General features: G+C 46.2%; 1 protein-coding gene across 8 annotated transcripts in view; it reads right to left on the bottom strand.

Annotated features, from left to right (window-relative positions):
* Nucleotides 1–21,013, bottom strand: part of LOC131820751 (protein FAM156A/FAM156B-like) — a 41,425-nt gene extending 20,412 nt beyond the window's left edge. The window contains exons 1-4 of one of the 8 annotated variants that reach the window (XM_059156445.1): nt 20,766–20,979; nt 14,748–14,943; nt 12,326–12,500; nt 11,665–11,845 (exon numbers count right to left, since the gene is read on the bottom strand). In XM_059156445.1, the coding sequence (XP_059012428.1) occupies nt 11,665–11,708 (44 nt within the window). In that variant the 5' untranslated portion in view covers nt 11,709–11,845; nt 12,326–12,500; nt 14,748–14,943; nt 20,766–20,979. Of the gene's footprint in view, nt 1–11,664; nt 11,846–12,325; nt 12,501–14,087; nt 14,238–14,747; nt 14,944–20,765 lie in introns of those variants that run through there. The other 7 variants (XR_009349764.1, XM_059156444.1, XM_059156446.1 and 4 more) reach the window with 7 other exon arrangements.
* Between the last annotated feature and the right edge of the window lie 462 nt (nt 21,014–21,475).

Raw genomic sequence — 21,475 nt, 5'->3', positions numbered from 1 at the left:
TGAAATAATGTTTGAAATCGGAATGCGTGAGTCCTCCAACTTTGGTTGTCTCCTGTGAGATGGTTTAAGCTATTCTAGGTCCCCGCAACTTCCACATGAATTTCAGGATCAGCCTCTCAATTTCTAAAACACCGCAGTTAGACTATCAATAGGGATTACGCTGAATGCTTCTTGGATCAATCTGCAGAATGTCGCGAACTTAACAACATCAAGTGCCCAATCCATGAACACAGGAGGTCTTTCCATTTATTTCAGTATGCTTTCCTCTCTTTCAACTGCGTTTTGTGATTTTCAGTGTGTACCTCTCACACCTGTTTGGTTAAATTAGCTCCTAAATATGTCATTCTTTTGCCTCGATTGTAAATGAAATTGTTTTCTTACTTATTTGGATTATTCACTGCTCATGTATAGAAATAGAACTGATTTTTGTGTATCAATCTAGTTTACGGTAGGGTTAAACCAACTATTGCAACAACAGAACTGAAGTCCAACTTGACTAGCGGAAAGACTGACTCAGACACCAACACTGACACCCTCTGATGGGAAAAGCAAAGAAGAGAGTCACGTTACATACACGGGAACAAACAGGATGGCGGCTACTTACTCATCAGAATCGCTGTGACCCAGAATTTTCAGATTCATGCAAATGCTTTTGAGAAATGAAGGTGAAACAGAAATTTCAAAGCAAACAAAAAAGCTGAGGAGAGGCACAGCCAACAGATCTGCCCTATAAAACATGTGAAAGGAAGTTCTCCGGGAAGAAGGTAAATGATAACCAAAGAAAATCAGGATCTATACAGACAACTGAACAGGGCTGGGCATGGTAAAGTCATGGGTGAATACGAATTTTTTTCCTAGTAATTCATCTCTTTAGAAGAGAATATCGAAAGTAACAATAGGAACAATGTATTGCGGGGTGTAAGACACTGAAGGCAACCACAGCACCAAGGATGGGAGAAAGAAGGAGAGGTATACAGTCGTATGATTCTTACAGTGTACATGAAGTGGCAGAATATCATTTGAAGGCATGGTGCGAGAAGCACCAATATACACTGTAAACCCTAGAGCGACCATCTGAAAAGACTGTTTAAAGGTGTTTAACTAGTAAGCCAACAGTGGAGCCAGTGGAGATAAAATGGAATAACAGCAAATGCTCAACTGATCCAAAATTATGGCGGGAATAGGAAAATCTAAATAAAAAACACATATGATAGAAATATACAGTCAGCCAGATGGCAGATGTACACGTAAACTGTTAACACACTCAATGTACACTGCCTGCACATCAATTAAAAGTCCTAATTTGTCCCTTCAGGTAAAAATAGCAAGACCCAACTATATACTATCAAAAGAATCGCACTTAAGCATAAATACATACATAAGTTAAAAGTAAGTGAATGGAAAATGTTACTGCTATGGTCGGAAGGTGTCTCCTCCAATACTCTTACGTTAAAGCCTGACCCCCAAAGATGATAGTGTTAGGAGGCTGGCCTTCGGGAGGGGTAGGTCCTAGGGCAGAGCCCACATGAAGGGGATCAGGGCCTTAAATAAAAGAAGCTCTGGAGAGATCCACTCACATTGTCACATTGTCTTTCCACTATGTCTATGTGAGGGCACGACCACAAATCTGTGACCAGGAAGAGGGCCTTCACTAGACCCCAACCAGGTGGGCCCCTGATCCCGGATGTCCAACCTCCGTAACAGTGAGAAATAAGTTTGTGTATAAGACACCCAGTCTGTGGTATTTTGTGCCTGCACCCCAAACACACAGAGACACATAAACCCAGCAAACGTGAATCAAATGAGTAGCTAGAGGGGCTAAATTACTATCACACCAGGTAAACTTCAGAATGAGGATCATCACAAGGGAAGAGACAGAGTGACGTAATAAAATAGAGGTCTCGTCATCGAGAAGATGAAAAAATCATGAACGTGCATGCGTTTTTAAAGCACAAGAGGTAAAAACTGATAAAACCAAGAACAAAGACAAATTGGTTATAATGAGAGCCTTCAGCATTCTCCTGCCCACAACTGAAAGTACAAGTGGACAATACAATCAGACACTCTATGGAAACACCTGAGCATGACTCCCCACAGAAATGACCTGATACTTACAGAAAGACAGTGGAATTGACATTCTTCTAAAGTCACAGGCAGTGCTCACCAAGACAGGCCATACGCTGTGCCATAACGTAAATCTCGGCGTCTAAAGGACTGAAACACACACTAGGTTCTCGGACCACAAAGAATTAAAATAGAAATGGGTTGCAGCGAGCTATCCAGAAAACCACAAAATGTTTTGAAATTAAATGAGATTTCTAAGTCACGTGGGGATCAAGGAAGAAACTGCAAGAAGCTGAAAAGGAAAACACGGTGTATCAAAATTTGTGAGGTGAATCTAAAACAATGCACTGAGGGAAATTTCTATCATTAAATACTTATATTAGAAAAGAAGAATCGTCTCCGATCAATGATCTAAGCTGTCACCTTAAGAAATTACAAAAGCAAAATCAATTTAAACCCAAGGCAAGGAGAAAAAGAATTAATGGAGGTCTGAAAAGAAATCAACTTAGTAGAAATCATAGAATCGCTACAATACAAAGGAATCAATGAAACTAAGAACTGGTTCCTTCACAAGATCAGTAAATCTAATAGGTTTAGCCAGACTGGTAAAAATGAATGGGTGGCTCAGCAGGTTAAGTGTCTGCCTTCAGCTCAGGTCATGATCCCGGGGTCTGGATGGAGCCCTGGGTCGGGCTCCCAGCTCAGCAGGGAGTCTGCTTCTCCCTCTCCCCCTGCTTGTGGCTCACGCTCGCTCTCTCGGGCACTGGCTCGCGCTCTGGTCTCAAAGGAATAAAATCTTAAAAAGAAAAAAAGTCGTTAACCCAGATGGCCCTACATCTGTCAAAGAGAATGAATTCAATAAATCAAACACAAAATAAAAACCGTTCCCTCACAAAAAAATTAAGGCTTAAGTGGCTTCGTTGTTTACATTCTAGCTTCCAGGTAACTGAAGAAGAGTTTAGTTAAACTTCCTAAAGCATGTTACAGAGCCAGCCACATCCTGACACCAAAGCAGGACACCATCTCTTAAGAATACAAATTAAAGAGTGTGAAAAAAAAAAAAAAAAAGGGAAATATCAGTATAAAGTAGAGTCCCGAGCCTAGAAGGGAGAGCCATACTGCTCAACATCAATTACAGGAAGGGCTGTCCATTATAGAGCCAACAGAAGAATAATCAACATGAAAGAACCTCAGTTATTGGCCCCAACAGGCCAAGATGTACATGGCGTCACCTATGAGATAGGGACTACTCCTGCAACTCAGCCAGCCAGCAACTGTCATCACTCTGAACTCTTGCTGTTTCTCCAATGGACTTTTGTTCCAAACAACCCCTCCCAACTTCCTCCTTCTCCACAAAATAACGTTCCTCTCCTTTGTTTGTTGGACTTGCCTAGGATTTTGCCTTAGGTTGCTTGCTCCAATTTTCTAATTCTCTGCTATTCCTGAATAAACCCATTTTTGCTGGTAACATAACTGGCTGTTTTACTTTTCAGGCTAACAAGAGCAATGTAACTCATGAACACAGATGCAGCAATCCAAAATAAAATATTAGCTGTTTGAAACCAGCAATACGTACAAAAGATAAAATACCATGGTGAAATGGCATTTGCTCTACAGCTTCAAGATGGGTTGAGTGCTTGATAATCAATCCCTCTAACTGACCATAAAAACAGACTAAAAATACACGAGCATCTCAACAGATGCACTAAAAGCACTTGATTAAAACGTACTTGATAAAAACGCCTAGCAAATCAGCTAGCTATAGAGAGGGATTTCTACCTTAGTCTCTTAGGGCGGATGTAACAAAACTACCACAGACTGGATGACTTACAAAAAGCAAGAGAAATGTATTTCTTAGACTTACGGACGCCGGGAAGCCCAAGATCAAGGTGCCAGCCAGATTCAGGATCAGGTGAGGCCCTGCTTCCTGCCACACAGACTGCTGACTTCTTGTCCTCACATGGCAGGAGGGCTGAGGGAGCGCTCAGGGGTCCCTTTTATAAGGGTGCACATACCACACATGTGGGCTCCACACTCATGACCTGATCGCCTCCCAAAGGCCCCACCTCCAATTACCATCATACTGGAGCAAGGCTTCACCATAAATGTTGGGGAGATGGCAATATTCATTCAGTCTATGGCAACATCCTTAAACGGATAATTGGCAGCTACAGAAAGAGCTAAAGCTAATATAACCACGAATCCTGAAGGTGTGAATGCTTCCCTTCTGAGACAGGGAACACGGCAAGTGTGTGTACTTTTGCCACTTCTAGTCAATAGTTTACTGCCTGTTCCAGCCGATAAAAAAGTCCAGAGGAAAGAAAGATGTAACAGTCATTAGTCACAGGCAAACCTGAATCCCTAAAAAGAATCCACAGAAAAGTTACCTGAAATAAGAGGCCAGTTCAGCAAAGTAACAAAATACAACATCAGTACAGTGTCAGTACCATAGAGTCCATTGTTTCTATATACCAGCCATAAACAATCAAAAACAGACATTGTAAAAAGCCACACTACAAAGTAGCACACTAAAAAACAGGAAGGAGAAGCATGCCACCATGTGCCACCATCATCCCCACTTCCCAACTACAGAGTTGTGGCTCAGAGGTTTGGAAGCAGATAGTTCCTCCCAGAGGAATGAATTTTTCATTTTCAAATCAGTGTTTTGAAGGTTAGGCCCAGGGGCACTCTCAAAACAGTGGAGCCCGTGGAAAAGGCAACCCATAGCATATTGGTGGAATTCTTGAACGTAGAGGATCAACTGTAGGCTGGCTGGATTACCTGAGACAATCAGGGAGAAGAGACAGCTGGAAGGAGCCTGCTTGGGGTCAGAAAAAAAGATCTTTAACACTAACGTGGACAGCTAGCCCTTCAAAGGAGCAGGGATTTCACAGGTTTCTATTACGAAGCAACATAGCCAGGTACTGCTGAAAACAGCAGAAGCGGCCCCCACTTAGTAGACCTGAACAGCTGGGTTTGGTCCGAGGAAGAGACAATCCAAGAGAGCCCTGCCCGAACCAGTCTCCGCAGGGTGACCGTGGGCATCCCCGAGTCGTCTCTCCCTGAGGAGTAAAATCTGAAGCATAACACAGCTAGGATGGGGGCGAGGCTAGGGGGAGAGTAAGGAGTGAAAACAGACTCTAAATGAAACAGCCAGACACTAAACACCTAAACAAGCAAATAGCAGTAACAAACCCGGGAAGGGGTGGGATGGTCCAGAACCCAGAACTGCTACAGTATTTTAGACAGTGTAGCACCTGGACTAGTTTAGATTGTCAGGTTTCCAGACAAGGATAAAAAACCTGGGATACATGCAAAGAAACAGGAAAGTATGAAGAAGTGAGCCACAGAAACTGCCTATGGTTGTGACCAGATGACAGATTTGACAAGGTATTCCAAGTTGCTGTTATACACAGGTCCGAAGAACAAAAGGAGACCACAATCAAAGTAGTGGAAGGTATGATGAAAATGTCACATCAAACAGAGAATAACAATAAAGAGAGAACAATTACCAAAAAGAACCGAATCGAAGTTCTGGAGTTGACAAGCGCAATAACTGAAGTAAAAAAATTCACTCAAGGAGATCGATGGTAGTTGAACTGCCAAAGATTCAGCCATCTTGAAGAAAGACAGATAGAGGCTGCAGAATCTGAAGAAAGAGAGGAAAACAAGTGCGGAAAATAAACGGAGCTGCAGAGAAATATGGGACACTCTTTTTTTTTTTTTTTTTTAAAGATTTTATTTATTTATCAGAGAGAGAGAGGGGGAGAGAGCGAGCACAGGCAGACAGAATGGCAGGCAGAGACAGAGGGAGAAGCAGGCTCCCTGCTGAGCAAGGAGCCCGATGTGGGACTCGATCCCAGGACGCTGGGATCATGACCTGAGCCGAAGGCAGCTGCTTAACCAACTGAGCCACCCAGGCGTCCCAATATGGGACACTCTTAAGAACACCCACCGAGATGCGGGAGAGTGCCAGAACACGGAGCAGGATAAATGAGAAGCGATTTGAGACACATCACAGTAAAAGATGCTGAAAGCCTCAGGCAAGGAGAAATTCTTGAAAACAAGAGAAAAGGACCCTTCACGTATGGGGGAAAGCCAATCAGATAAAGAGCAGATTTCTCAGCAGAAAAAACGGAGGACAGAAGGAGGGGGACAATCATTCAAAATGCTCAGCAACCAACAATCTCATATCCAGTAAACTCTTTTTAAAAATGAAAGCAACATTACCAAATCTGCTTGTTAGTTCTAACCATTGTTTTGGTCTGGTGTGGTCTTTGTCAGAGTCTTCAGGGTTTTCTATGGATAAGAGCATGCCGTGCAAACCTGGGGTGCATGATGGCTAAGTACAATAAAGCAGACACAGAAAGACAAACACTGCATTGTCTCACTTGTATATGCAATCTAAAACAGACTCTTAGAAGCAGAGCACAGAACAATGGTTGCCAGGGATCGGGGCAGGGGTGAACCGTGAGGTGACAGTCAAAGGTCCAAACTTGTAATTATGCAAGATAAATACATTCTGGCGTTCTACTGCACACACCATGCCATTTGCTGATGATAACCGTGTTGTATACTTAAAATCACTACCAGATGATCTTATGTTAAGTGTTCTTACCACTAATGATAAGAATATAATCACCACACCCACAAGACAAAGGGGGCAGGAGGAAACCCTGGAAGGTGATGGTTCCATCTATGTCCTAGATGGCACTGATGGCGTATAAGTTGTACACATGAAATACATACAGCTCTACCTATCAGTCATACCTCCATAAAGTGCACCTCTTTGTACCACTAATCACAGGTGTAACTTTTATGTTTCTTTGTATGATGCTTAGATTAACTACTCTCTGATGATTTGGCATAAACTGCACAAAAGCACGGAAGTGTCTTTACTAACTACATCTCCCAGGCACCCAACACAGTGTCCAGATAGTGGCTGGGAACTCGGTGAATCACAGTTAAATGAACAGTCTCTCAGTCCTTATGCCTGTTACGCACTTGTGCACAAACACACACGGTCACCATTACGCTCCTGCAGATCAGTGAGCAGTGCCTGGGCAGACACCCCGAGCTGGATTAGGATGTGGAGAAGCACCAGCAGTTTTGCTAGATGGTGGCTCTGAGCTTCTGTAAGGTGAAGCAGCATGACTCTCAGCAGGGCTAAAGAGCTTTGAGTCTATGGTAAAGGCAGAGGCCTCTGCGCCTTCACACACTCAGTGTCCCCTTGTTACCGCTGATGGTGGGTCCTCAGAATACTCATCACCACTTGCAGTGATTCCTTCCCAGACCTCGGGCCAGGATGCCCTCTCCCCACAGTAACGGAGCACACGATTTTCTTAGCAGAAAAGCAAGGCCAGAAAACAGGATGGCTGCGGTTTGTCCCCTCTTGAGTTGTTCTCTCACCTTTTATTCACTTCCATGTTTCTTCTTCGAGCCTCCCAACCCAACCTGCTAATTCCCAACCAATGACTACAACACCTGTGCCTGCGGCTCACTTGCGACGTAGGGATCTGTTGGAGGAGAGCTGGATCTAACTGCTGCGCTGTGTATTTTCTGTTTTCTCTTCTGAATCCGTCGGCTTCCAGACATCAAGGAAAGTACTCCAACTGGCCCACAAAAGGAGAATGCTTCAGGTGAGGCTGCTGCTCTCACCCACAGCCCAGCGCAGAGAAGTACTGCCTCCTAAGAACCACACGTCGCCCGGCTGCACCACAGGGGCCAACAGAGAATAAAAGTCTAAGAAATCTTCGTGCAGATACTCATCTCAATGGCGCAACTGTCTCCTCCTCGGGATATGCAAGCTGCTATCTGGTTTGATTTGGTTTTGGCTGGTATCCTCTGGGGTGATTTCACAGCAACTGCAGACTTAGCTAACCTTCCGCCCAAAGCTCTCTGCTTCCCCCACGGCTCCTCTCTATTGAACCATAGATCTCCTCTCTCCACTAAATGCCCTGACTGGTGTTTCTCCTGGCAAGGATATCAAAGCTGGAGTCTTCATCAAAATGACTTAAAACGTGTAACAGAGGGCGCCTGGGTGGCTCAGAGGGTTAAGCCTCTGCCTTCGGTTCAGGTCATGATCTCAGGGTCCTGGGATCGAGTCACACATCGGGCTCTCTGCTCAGCAGGGAGCCTGCTTCCTCCTCTCTCTCTCTCTCTGCCTGCCTCTCTACCTGCTTGTGATCTCTGTCTGTCAAATAAATAAATAAAATCTTAAAAAAAACCCGTGTAACAGAAACACTGGTTGTGCAATAACAGAGAAGATACAGCACATCCAACAGCGAACAAAACGTTATCTGCCAATTAAATAAGAGTTTCACACTTAGGGAAAATGACTTCATGTGGTGTACTATCATCCAGGCTTCATTCTATACATTTTTTAAAATGATGATTTAAAATGAGATTGGAGCGGGGAGGTCATCTACACTCTTTTCTCTGTTGTTTTACTTCCCAACATTATACCATAAACTACTGTCCATCATCATAATGATGGTGACGTCCACACATACAGGCCTTGATATGAACCAGGTACCCACTTACTGATGTGCCTAGAGTGACTTGCCACCCCCCAGTGTTTCACGCACTGAGGAGACATCAGGATCAATCCATACCCAGATGCAGTGTAATCAGATTAAGCTGCTGCACACGTTCACCTGCCTTTTGAGCCAGAGGACACTGGACACTGAGGTGCACTGCAGTTTAGGGGCAAATCCCAAGTCTCTTTATGCTTCTCTCTGACCTGGGTACAACCCTGACTCTGTCCTTGCTGGCTAGGTGGCTTCAGGGAAGTTATTTCCCCTCCTCTTAACCTCTACGTGTCTCGGTTTTCTGGTTTGTAAAAAGGGGATGTTAACATTAAAAATATTTACCTCCCAGTGTTGAAGAGACTTTTAAATGACTTTTAAAATTCTATCTGTAGAGAAAGAGCTAAAAACAATGCCAAGCCTATAGGAAGCCTCCTGACGTGTGAGCCTCTACTCCTATGTCTCTTTACATCTTTCTGCTTGTGCCCCTCATCCTTCCCCTTCTCTTTGCCGTGACGTCTCTCCTTCTGCCCCCGCCCCCTCCCCCGCACACCTTCACCTCACCCTCCGCCTTTCCCTCCCCACTGCCCCTTTCCTCAGACTCTCCAAAAACACTGTTTACCATCTCCTCAGGACAGAGCTCTGAAAATATTAATACATCAGCCTTTGTTAAAGGAATAATGAGTATTAGTGGAAGAGAAAAATCCATACAATAAAACTGGACAGGTGAAAACTCCATGAGAAATAAAGTCTTGCCGATGACAATTTGACTAGTAACGGTTTCCTATCTTTCCCAGGTTCACTTGTGACCATCTGATGCAGAAGTGGATTCAATAGAACTAACAGCAAGAAAAGAAGCCACATAATGAGGGTCCCTGGCCTTGAAATTTCACTCTTTGACATGATTATGCAAATTCAGAGACGTGTGCTCTGTCCTTATCCCGTGACCACTTACTTTTCCAACCATCCTGTAAGACGTATGAACAGGTCATTTGTCCTAACTTCCTAGAGAAGTTTCCATTCACGCTTCATAATAACCCATAAGGTTGGCCGAACACTCACTATGGTAAGGAAAAACACGCCCTCCCCTGGGCACCCACCCCACCCCCACCCCCGACTTGACTCTGGAGTCTCTGAGTTGCTGACGTGAGAGTGCCAAGTCCCTCCAGTGAGTCAGAGGTAGTCTTGACACCACGCGTCTGGAAAACGCTTCAGGGAAATGTGAGAATGACAACAGGAACAGCAGCTAGAACTCACTGACAGCTCTCCACATGCCAGGCACTGTCCTGACAACTTTCCTTGTCTTAACACAGTCAGTGCTCTAAACTGCCCCAAGAAGCAGCTCCGCTTAGCATCAACTAGTATTTCCATGTTGCTACATGAAACGAGGCTCTCAGATGTTAAGCAGCTTGCTCAGTGTCACCCAGCTGTGAGGGCTGGAGGCACGGGTCTGAAGGCATTGTGGAAAACTCACCCTGCTGTGTGTTTGTTCAGTCAGTGGTAAGCTCCAATGGCCATTGCAAAGTATGTAGAATAACGGCTAACACAGACCACTAACTGGTTGCAGGGCATGGAAGCACACAGTAAACAGAAATGTGAGTGCAACCGCAATCACGCAGACAGAAGCTCGAATGGATTGGATTCTGGAGACTTTCTGGAAACAGTTCTCTCAGAGCCTCCTTAGAGAAGGCACCAAAAACCGGTGTCACTTCTGCGCCCTCACAAAGGAGAGAGAAGCCTGGCGGCAAGAAAAATAGCACCATTCCCCTGCTCCAGTAGTTCCCAGACAAGCTGTCCACATGAGTCAGAACCCAGGAACTCTTAAAAAAATGCACATGCTGTGATCCGCACCCAGTGAATCTCACTTAGTGTGGCCACAACGGTGCCCTAGAATCTGCGATGTTTTTTCTAACTCTGCCTAGGAAACACTCAAGAACTGAATGAAGCCCCTTTGGGAGCAAGCCTGTCTCCAACGTACTGACTTTCTGGACAGATACACACATGAGAAGACCAGCCTGAAAGCAGGCAAGATGACAGGGCATAAAGAACACACGGAGTGAGAGTCAAAACAGGGGTAGGGCAGTGGATTTTCTGAGAAGACACCATGACCCCACTGGCCTTTCTCCCTGAAGGGTTCTGTCTATCTCAAAACCATTCTCTTCCAGGCCAGTGGGTGGCGGGGGTGACAGGAGATGACATTTGGCTCCCACGACAGCATGGGCTTTTCTCGGGGACCACGTAATCCATAGGATGTGAGGTTATGCGTCTATTATCCCCACCTCCTCTCAGCCTTCGGTTCATTCTTGCACCCACACTCCATTCCACGTCAGCCTGGAGCAACCAGAACTTGGGGCCAATGTCTTCCCTTCACCTGCCAGAAACCTGCCCCTGACCTTAGAAGATCGTCTCCCTCTTCTCCTTGCAGCTGTCCTTCTGTGATCTCATCTGCTGTCCCAAACAGGACAGTAGTTTTCAAGCCCTAGCCCAGCCCCTCACCCTGTGTCCGCACCTGGAAAGGCTTCTCATCAATGAGGAGAACCCCAGGTCCAGAGCTAAGGGCCGTGACTACCACAAAACCATCCTGGACACTGACATCCCGTGACAGTGGTGACCTCTGAAACAAAGCTTTACCTCACACCCCCGCTGTCCCTGAAACGTTTTCTCATCACAGGAAGCACACAGAAGAGGAAGGTGCCCAGAATCCTTCCTGGAAGGTACTGTGCCCTACTCCACGCTGCCACGCTATTTCCTCTGACCAAATGCAGACAAGGACCAAAACCTTCCTATCTTTCGTCTGTGAATACCAGGCTTTGGGTGGGATGGGGGTACCTGCATAAGACCGTCTTCTTGTGGTTTCAAACCACATCATACTTAGTATTTAAACCAAAATACTGGCACATTTTGGAAAGTTCAGAGGGCCATTTTGATTGCTGAAATGATGAAAGGGTGGTACTGGCATTTAGGAAGGCAAAGTTGCAGGGATGCAAATCTGTTTTGCAGAGACTTCAATACACTGGATTTTCCATAAATGTAACTTCCCCGTAAACTGAGGGAAACTGGCACGAGGTTTTACCTGGAAAGGTACCAATAACCCTTGACCGTTTGGGAAAAACACATCAGCGAAAGCCTTTCCCTTCTTGGCTTGGAGTCTGCGACCACACTCCAGTATCACTCGAGAGCTGCAGCGGGACATGGAGGAAACAGGATGAGGGGAACCCAAGTGTACGGACCAGACGGATCTTCTGTAGGATATGCTGGGAAAGGACAGGAAGAATTCAGTGGGAGATGCTCATCCTGTGATCTGCCAGGAGTAGATGAACAAAACCAGCTTAACGGCTGCCACTTTGTTTCCATGTCTGTCTCCCTCACCAGAGTTTTACCTCCTTCTCGGAAGGCCGGAAACAACACCCCGCTCATCCTGGTGCCCTCGAGCCAGAGGACCTGACACTCAGCAGAAGGCCAGTCCACACCTGTGGAACTGAGGGACTGGGAATGGCTAGATCCCGCGTCGTAATGACGAGCCCGCGACAGAACCATGTCCAGACTGAAGCACGTCAGGCTGTGGAGGGTGGGATGCAAGTGCCACAGGTCTCCGTCTTAAGACCCCTGCAGCAGGGGTCACAGGAGCCTGCGGTCCTCACCTCCATTACATCCCTCAGGGGTCCCCGATTTGACCGGTTAAAACAATTCTCAACCAACCATAAAAGTCTAACACAGAAAAAGAGATAACTTACTGCCGAAGTGTCTGTATGAACCTGGTTCTTAGCCAGCCTGAGGCACAAATTCGGGCACAGCACACTCTGGTCGGGAAGCAGAGGCTGACCCGAAAGTCTTCCAGGCTGAGGCAGTGTCGGGCTAGTCAGAGAGCACACACAGGATGTGTCATCGCAGAGGGCACACGGGACACTCCTGAAACAGAGTTTACAGCTGTTAGGGAGCCCAGAGCTAGACACACACGAATCAGGCGATGCACCTCGCCAGGGCCCCGATGTGGCTTCCCACCATGGGACCTTCCCCTCCAAGACTCCCTGTCCATTTCCTATATTCATCTGAGCCCTTGGTTTCAGAGGGCTGCCTGGAGGCAGTCGGTTCCAAAAGTATGGTCTGTCCACAACACCAGTTCAGCCTCCTTCTGAGGGAGGAGGTCACGGGGAAGTGCTGTGCGTGCAAAGCCCGAGAACTGGGGGAATGCCTGCTGTCCCACACTCAGAGCTCTGGCAGGTGTGGTGGGGAGCTGTGGGGGGATCAGCAGCCAGTTTGCATCAGAGTGCTCACAGACACTTGGAAAGATGGCATTGCGAGTATTATCTTTCTTTCTTTCCTTTTTTTAAAAAAAAAAAAAAAAGATTTTATTAATTTGACAGACAGAGATCAGTAGGCAGAGAGGCAGGGAGAGAGAGAGGGGGAAGCAGGATCCCTGTTGAGCAGACAGCCCCATGCGGGGCTTGATCCCAGGCCCCTGGGATCCTGACCCCTGGGATCCTGACCTGAGGGAAAGGCAGAGGCTTTAACCCACTGAGCCACCGAGGTGCCCCACTGTGAGTTTTTCTTTAAAAAGGTTTCCAGGAACAGTTTGGGCAAACAGAGGTCATTAATGTCTTTGCTTCCTCCCTCTGCCTCTCCCCAGGTGCTAGGTTTGGGTTTCCTCCACTGCTACAAATCAGTGTACCTTTCTGAAATCAAACCTTTACGTTTCTTTACTTATCCCCTACTCTCCTCCAAACCCTTTGTATGGAGGGGCTGCTCTCAAAAGGGACAAGGGCATTTTCATAGAAAAACCTATTGCATAACCACAAAGACTTATGATCATTAGGAACCGTCAGGATGAGATCCTGAATTTTCAACATTTTCAGAATGGGTTTACATCACCTCCTGCCCCTTTTCTTTTGTCTCTCTCATTCACACAGTGACCAGGCTAGACTAGGTTGTTCCCTTCTGTGCTGGGCACAGCTGCATTGAATAGCGGCCCCGCCTCACATCTTGAATCAATTTTCTCAATACATCCAGACACTACAACGATCGGAGCCATTCTGAAATCCTCCCTTTCCCCCCTCTCATTGAAAGCTTATGCAAAGGGCTAGCAGTAAACTGACACTTACCGGGTGGCCACACAGGGGCCAGGGGCCTTTCTAGTTGGAATGCTGGGAGAGGCAGCCACAGCAGCAGGAAGCAAGGTGAAGAAAAGGCTGGAGTGCCTTCCCATGTCTCTGCCTCTAGTTTATGGAAAGCTTTTTCTGGCTCAGGGAACTAATTCGTTTCCTCCCGCTTGGGAGGAGAGAGCAAGTTAAACCTGCAACATTTTTGGCTGACCCAAAGCTCACCTTTGGGAAGGCTTGTATCCTTTCCCCTGGCCCTGAGAAAATAAAGCACTAAGTCACAAGGTGGCTACAGGAGTTCAGCCGCGGTTCCGTACCATGGGTACATCCACAGTCACCGGGGCACAAAAGGTTCATCATCTCTACCACATCACCTTTCCCTTACTCAAAGAAGTCTCACCATATTTTAGTTGAGTCAGGGTCTTCTCGCTAGTGAGTCCCACGGCTACCACCGCTCTTCCCGATGTCCCAAGACCACCCTTCCTTTTGCGGAATCCCCAGGAGGACCCAAAGGTCTCAGCACACACAGTCATTCATCCTCAGGGCTAAGATTTATTACAGCAGAGGGATACGAAGCAAAATTACCCAAGTAACATCTGGAGGAAACCAGTTCAAGCTTCCAAGTGTCCTTTCCCAGTAGAGTCATGCTGTTTGTGCTTCCAGCCACAAATCATGATGTCGCACACGAAATCTTGTCTACAGGGAAGCTCATGCATGACTAACACCGTGTCGGGAGGTCTGTTTTGGGGGTCGGTCGCGTAAGTACTCTCCGCATAAGCATGTACCAAGATTTCAGATTTCCAAAGGGAAAGCAGGTGTTCAGCATGAAACGTATTGCTTGGACAGTTTAGGAAGAGTAAAGCATCCTGCTTGGGTAGGGAATGGTGGGAAGCCTTCTGACATTCAAGTTCCCAGATGCAAGGTAGGGGCCAACATGCTGATCTCTGCAAGGATAGTGGTCTCAGGCCTGCTCTGTTAACTCTTCTCTGCATAACACCCAACAACAAAGCTTCAAGATACATAGCGAGGTCAGAGAGAACGGGAGGATAAATGAACCTACCAATGATAGCTGTAGAGTTCAACACTCACTCAGTAGTGTCAGAAGGAACAGAAGAAAATCAGCACTATGTAGATGAACCGAACAACACTGTGAACTACCTGGATGTAAGTGACAAGTACAGAACCTTTCCCATAGCAGCGGCAGAACACACATTTTTTTCAAGGGCATAGGGAGTTTCACCAAGGTACTCTGCATCCTGGGTCGTAAAAGAAATATTACAAATTATAAAACAGTTGAAATTATATAGAGAATGTAGTCTGAGCAGAAGAGAGAAACTTCCAATATGTAAGAAAGAGTAAAGAGGAAAATCTCCCAATACAAGGAAATTACACCATATGCTTCGAAATAATCCATGGTCCAAAGGGCAAGTCTCCAGGGAAATCAGGAAATATTCTGGATACTGACCCTTCATTAGATGAACTGAACGGAAAGGAAAATACAACATACCCAAATTTGCAGGATGCAACCACCCCAGAGCTTAGCAGTAAAGGTACAGCATCAAATGTTTGTATTAGAAAGAATCAAGGATCCAAATCAATAATGAAAGCTTCCCCCTTAAGAACTAGAGAAAGAAAATAAAAATAAACTCAAAGCAAGTAAATAAGGGAAACAGACATTACAGCAGATATCAGGAAAAGAACAGTGGGTGAAACCAAAAGCTGGTTCTTTGAAAAGGTCAATGAAATTCCTAAGTTTCTATCCACACCGAGGCAGAAAGAAAGGTAAGGAAAGATACAACTTAAGACTATGAGGAAAGAAATGGGTTACAGACTCCACAGAAACTGAAAGGATTCTAAGAAATAACTCTGTGCACCGACATCTGGTAACTTAGATCAAACAAATAATTGCTTGAAAGGCACAAACTATTGAAACTCAACCAACAAACAACGACAACAACAACAAAAACCCAACCCACCCAGATAATCTGAAAAACAAACATAAATTTAAAATTTTTATCTTTTAAAAGCTGTCAGGAAAGAGGGCGCCTGGGTGGCTCAGTGGTTAAGCCGCTGCCTTCGGCTCAGGTCATGATCTCAGGGTCCTGGGATCGAGTCCCGCATCGGGCTCTCTGCTCAGCAGGGAGCCTGCTTCCTCCTCTCTCTCTCTCTCTCTCTCTCTCTGCCTGCCTCTCTGCCTACTTGTGATTTCTCTCTGTCAAATAAATAAATAAAATCTTAAAAAAAAAAAAAAACTGTCAGGAAAGAAATCTCCAGGCCCTGCCGGTTTCTCTGGAAAATCCCACCACACATTTAAGAAGAAATAACAGTAATTCTACACAACCCCTTCAAACAGAGGAGAGGGAACATTTCTTGAATCATTTGATCAGATCAGCATTACCCCGATGCCAAAATCAGACAAAGACAGTACTAGCAAAACAAATTCAATAATATACAAAAACTGTAATACAACATGATCCAGTTGGGTTTATCCTGGAAATGCAAAGGCAGTGCAGTATTCAAAAACTCAACGAATAGGGGCGCCTGGGTGGTTCGGTTGGTTGGTTTTGGCTCAGGTCAGGATCTCAGGGTACTGAGATGGATGGAGCCTTGCCTTGGCTCTATGCTCAGCAGGAGTCTGCTTGTCCCTATCCCTCTGCTCCTCCCCCCCACTCCCTCTCACTCTCACTCTTTATAAATAAGTAAATAAATCTTCTCAAAAGTCAAATAATAAATTCATTAGTGTATCAAAAAGAAAAGAAAGGAAAAGAAAAAGAACCACAGGATCCTATCAATTCATTCAGAGAAAGCATTTGACAAAACTCAATAGCCATTCATGATAAAAGCATTCAGCAAACAAGGAACAGAAGTGAGTTTTCTTAACCTGGATATAAAGTATCTTGGAAAAATACCTACACCATCCATTCTACTTAATGGAGAAAATCTACATACTTTCTCCCAAAGACCAGGAGTGAGGCTAGGGTAGCCACCCTCCCCTCTTGTTATTCAATATTTGCTGGAAGTCCTAGCCATTCCACAAAGGAAAGAAAAAAGAAAGATCAGAAAGGAGGAAATAAAACTATTTCAATTCACAGATGACATGATTTTGTACATAGATAATCCCATGAAATAAAACAACAACCTCCTAGAACTAACAAGTGCAGTCAACGTTGCTGCAGCATACAAGCTCAACACAAGAAGTCAAGCAAATTTCTACATGCTAGCAACGAAAAATTACCTAACAAAACAAAAAGCAGACATCCCTCGCACATACCATTTACAATAGCTTCCCTCCTCAAACCTAGCGAAACGTACACAAGATCCGTGTGCCCTAAACCACAAAAAGCTGAGGAAAGAAGCATAGGAAGACCTGAATAGGAAGGCCTGATAAAGTCAGTATAATTTAGATGTCTATAGGTCCCAAAGGGATCCCTCATTTATTTACTTTTTAAAAGATTATTTATTTATTTATTTGACAGAGAGAGAGAGAGAGAGAGAGAGATCACAAGTAGGCAGAGAGGCAGGCAGAGCGTGAGGGGGAAGCAGGCTCCCTGCCGAGCAGAGAGCCTGATGTAGGGCTTGATCCCAGAACCCTGAGACCATGACCTGAGTTGAAGGCAGAGGCTTAACCCGCTGAGCCACCCAGATGCCCCGGGATCCCTCATTTAAATACAATTCCAACTGAAACTCCCAGTAGGACTTTTAGGAAATATAGACTGATCATGCAGTTTAGGTGGAAAGGCAAAGGAGCTAGAACAGTCAAATAATTTTGAAGAAGAAAAAGAAAACTGGAGGAGTAACACCAATTTTATGATTTTCTATGAGGCAACAGCCAAGATGTGGAAACATCTGTGTCCACGGAGGGATCCATGGATCCTGAAAATGTGCTACAGATACACGACAGAATATTATTTGGATATACAAAAGAAGAAAATCCTGCCTTTTGCAACTACATGGATGGACCCTGAAGACTTTATACTGAGGTAAGTCAGACAGAGAAAGACAAACACTGCATGTTCTCACGTATGTGGACATTTAAAAAGCAAACTCATACAAATAGAAATGAGAATGGTGTGTGCCAGAGGCTGGGGGGAAACGGTGGTTCTGGGTACCAAATTCCAGCCATAAGATGAATAAGTTATGGGGATCTAATGTAATATAGATAGCATGGTGACCATCATTCACAATACTGTATTAGATATGGCAAGTTAAGAGCCTAGATCTTACATGTTACCACCACACAAAAATGGTCATTACGTGAAAGAACAAGAGTGTTAACTAACTTTTCATAGTAAATATTTTACAGCATATACATGTATCACATCATCACCCTGTATACCTTCAGTTTACTTATGTTATATATCAACAGTACCTCGATAAAGCTGAAAAAACAAAACTATCCCCAATATGTTCCAGTGGGAGCCCCTTCAAGAGATTTCCTGTGTCCTTCTGACATCAGCCAATCCTTCCTTGACCTGGCCCTTATTACTGGTACCACAAGTTGAGCCAGGCTCGTTTCTTTTTTCCCTCTGCCATCCCAACACACACGCATATCTATCTATCACACATCTGTATCTATCAATCTATGCGTATACGCACACGTACATACTGAAAAGCACGAGTTCACATGCTTAAGAACTCCACTCCCAACGCAACACCTCAGAAATTGTTTTCTTCAGTGAGAGTCATGTCTCCCAATATCCTTCCTCATTTACTGAGCTGACGAATCCCACTGGATATAAGCCATAACACCTGCACAATAGAGCCACCCCCACTCCCATGCTCTGCTGAACCACTCCCCGACCTTGACCACCGTACCCCACTCCAGTTGGAATCCTTGAGCCAGTAAGCCTTCTTCCCATCCAACTCCCAGGGACATCGTCCTCACCACCGTGGGCTCTGTCCCCCATAGAGCCTGCTCCTATGTATGGATGCCCTTCTCCCCGTGCCTGGGCTCTGACTCCTCAAGCGTCGGATGCCCCTACACACATACACTTGCCATGCTCTGTAGCCGCAAAGGGCTTTAGGGCTGAACTGCTCAGGTACAGAGGAGAAGAGAAGAGAAGGGAAAGAAAGGGGAGGGGAAGAGGTGAATACATCTCAATACAATCAGTTAATTAAGGTGAACTGGGCCAAATCTGGGCAGTATCACGAAGCCAGTGCTTTTTGCTTCTTTTCTTCCTCACTGCTCTCCACCTTTCTCTTTCTGCCTCTCTTCTCTACCCCTGTGCTTTCTCAGTCCTGTCCTCCATCAAGTGTAGAAAGGTAATGAGGGTAGTGATTCCCGTATGATCATTTCTGTGAGCTGGCTGACTGACATCCAGTGTGAATGGCGTCTACCCTGCGGCTTCGACACTCAAGCCCTCTCTCTGTCTCTCGTGACCGAGCACAAGGTTTCCCCCTCCTTTAGCAATTTCGGGTGTAAGCAGGAGAGCAGATTCTGTGTACTTCTTGGAGCCTTGCGTCCTTTGTCTGTGAAAAGGGGATGAAGACCACCTCTCTCTCACAGGTTGTGGGAGAAACAGAGACAACACCACCAGACACCTTTCGATGAACTCTGTGTGTCAAACCCCGTGATGAAGACTTTGAGCATCATCACAGGAATCCCTGATATCCAGGAACACACCCAGTGGACGTCCCCTCGGCACTACTGCACCTGCTGTACCTTCTTCCTGCGATGTTCTAACAAGGCAGGTGGTTCCATGGCCTGCTCCTTCGTTTCCTCAGTCCTCTGCTCAGTCATTACGCTGTGAGGGAGTCCTTCCCTCATCACCCTGAATAAACAACAACATGCTCCCCACAAACTCTTTCCTCTAACTGGCCTTATCTTTCTATGTAGCACTTGCCCCTCTCTGATAGTCAATATATATTTACTGGCTAACTATGAAAGGCGGGACTTCGTCAGTTTTGTTCTGTATTCTATGTGCTCCCAGAAAAGTACCCAGGCTCACAGCAGGTGATCAGAAAATTCTTGGGGAAGGATGGCTGGGAGTCAGGACATCTACACTTCTAAGTTGCACAGGTACCCTCCAGGGCAGGCACTGGCCCCACTTTTTTTTTTTGACTGTGGTCCGTATTTAGGCTTCAGGAGACAGGTGACTTGACCAACGACACAAACAGGACTTGGGGCTCTGGACTTTGGCATCACCTCTGCCAGGTTCCAAGACCCTCAGTTCCTGGACAGAGACCTCAAAATTACAAAGGTAAAAGATTTCACTTCTAAGACAAAGACCCCCAAACAGCTCAGATAGAAACAACAAAAACAGATCACTGAACACGACCTAAAAAGCCTTCCAAAAATCTCTGCACAAAGAGCTCACAACTGGAGTCACAGATTCCCCAAAGCAACAGAGATCACACACACTGAGACAACTCCCACACCTCAACAGGCCAACGTCTGCACTCTAGGACACAAATTAAATCTGCTCAGATATGTCACATCTTAGAGAGACTCCCAAACCATGCAGACACCTCCCAGGCTAATACAAAGACCTCCACAAAAAGAGAAAGACAGAAGTTCAAATAACTCGGAAACATCACAGAACCTTCCGATAAAGCCCCCATACAAATCAGAGAGCCTACACCTTGGACACAGACTCCCAACAGCTCAGATCCTTAAGACAGTGCCCCCCCCCACCCCAGGTAGCTCACGGACATCACAACTTAAAACCCAGAATCACAAACAGCTTAGAGACCTCACACACTAGGGTGCAGATGCCAACATAGAGACCTCAAACCCAAGGACACCAAAGCACAAAGCGCTCAGAAAGCGCACCCCCCGATATACAGGCACACACAGCCTACGACACTTCATCCCATGACGAACACAATCCACTCCGATATCCAAAAGGCTCAGAAAGATCAAATGTACCCAAACTGCATCTGTACTGACCTACCTAGAGCGATGCACATCCCCTAACTGCCTGACACACTTCACTTCCTAGGTAGGGACGCCAACCAAGCGCACAGACCTCGCCCTGACCATTGATTGATTGCATCTGTACGACTGAGGCGCCGTGCCAGACGGGCCCCATTAGGCTTGTGACCGAGTTTAGGTCTGAACAAGACTGAAAGAGCTCACGTGAAGACGGTACAGTCACCGCGCGCGTCCAGCGCCAGACACTGGCTACCAGCCAGCTGTTGCGCCGAACTTCGCCACCGACTAAGGCAGCATCTTCATTCCCTCGCAGCAGCCGGTCCCCGAAGAGTTGAACTCGGAGAAAAATTCTACACTCCGAAAGGCATGCGCACGCGCTCGCACGCACGCACGCACGCACGATCGCACACCCAAACACCACACACACCCCTCCCCATGTGCTCCAGCTCAGCTGTCGTACTGCCTGTCCCAGCCCAATGACCAATGGGAACTGGGTACTCGAAGACAGAGGCGGGGACTAGGGGGTTCATCCGGAGGCACTGCGCGCCCGGGAAGGGTTTACTCAGATGAACTCTCCGGAGCCAATCACCACCTAGGGAGTCGCAGTCCCCGCCCCTACAATGGAGAGCCAATCTCTCGCCCCGTTGTTGCCCAGCTGGACGTGACCATGTAGAGACGGCGAAGTGAAATGACGGCTGCCGGCTCAGTCCGGCTGTCCACTCTGGCTCAAATGCGCCGGGAGAACGGAGTGGAGCGGGTGGGGAAAGGCTCGGAGGCGTATTAGCGCCTCCGCTGGGGGCCGTGGCTGATGCAGACCTTTGGTGTAGTGTCCTACACCGTGGGTTATTGCAAAATCGGACCCCGCGTCTCTAGTGGTACCTTCCTGCTCAGATGGTCCTACCTCTGTGCCCCTG

The sequence above is a fragment of the Mustela lutreola genome, chromosome X, assembly GCF_030435805.1.
Source record: "Mustela lutreola isolate mMusLut2 chromosome X, mMusLut2.pri, whole genome shotgun sequence".
Classification (NCBI taxonomy): Eukaryota; Metazoa; Chordata; class Mammalia; order Carnivora; family Mustelidae; genus Mustela; species Mustela lutreola.
This window is presented reverse-complemented; position numbering and strand designations above follow the sequence as displayed.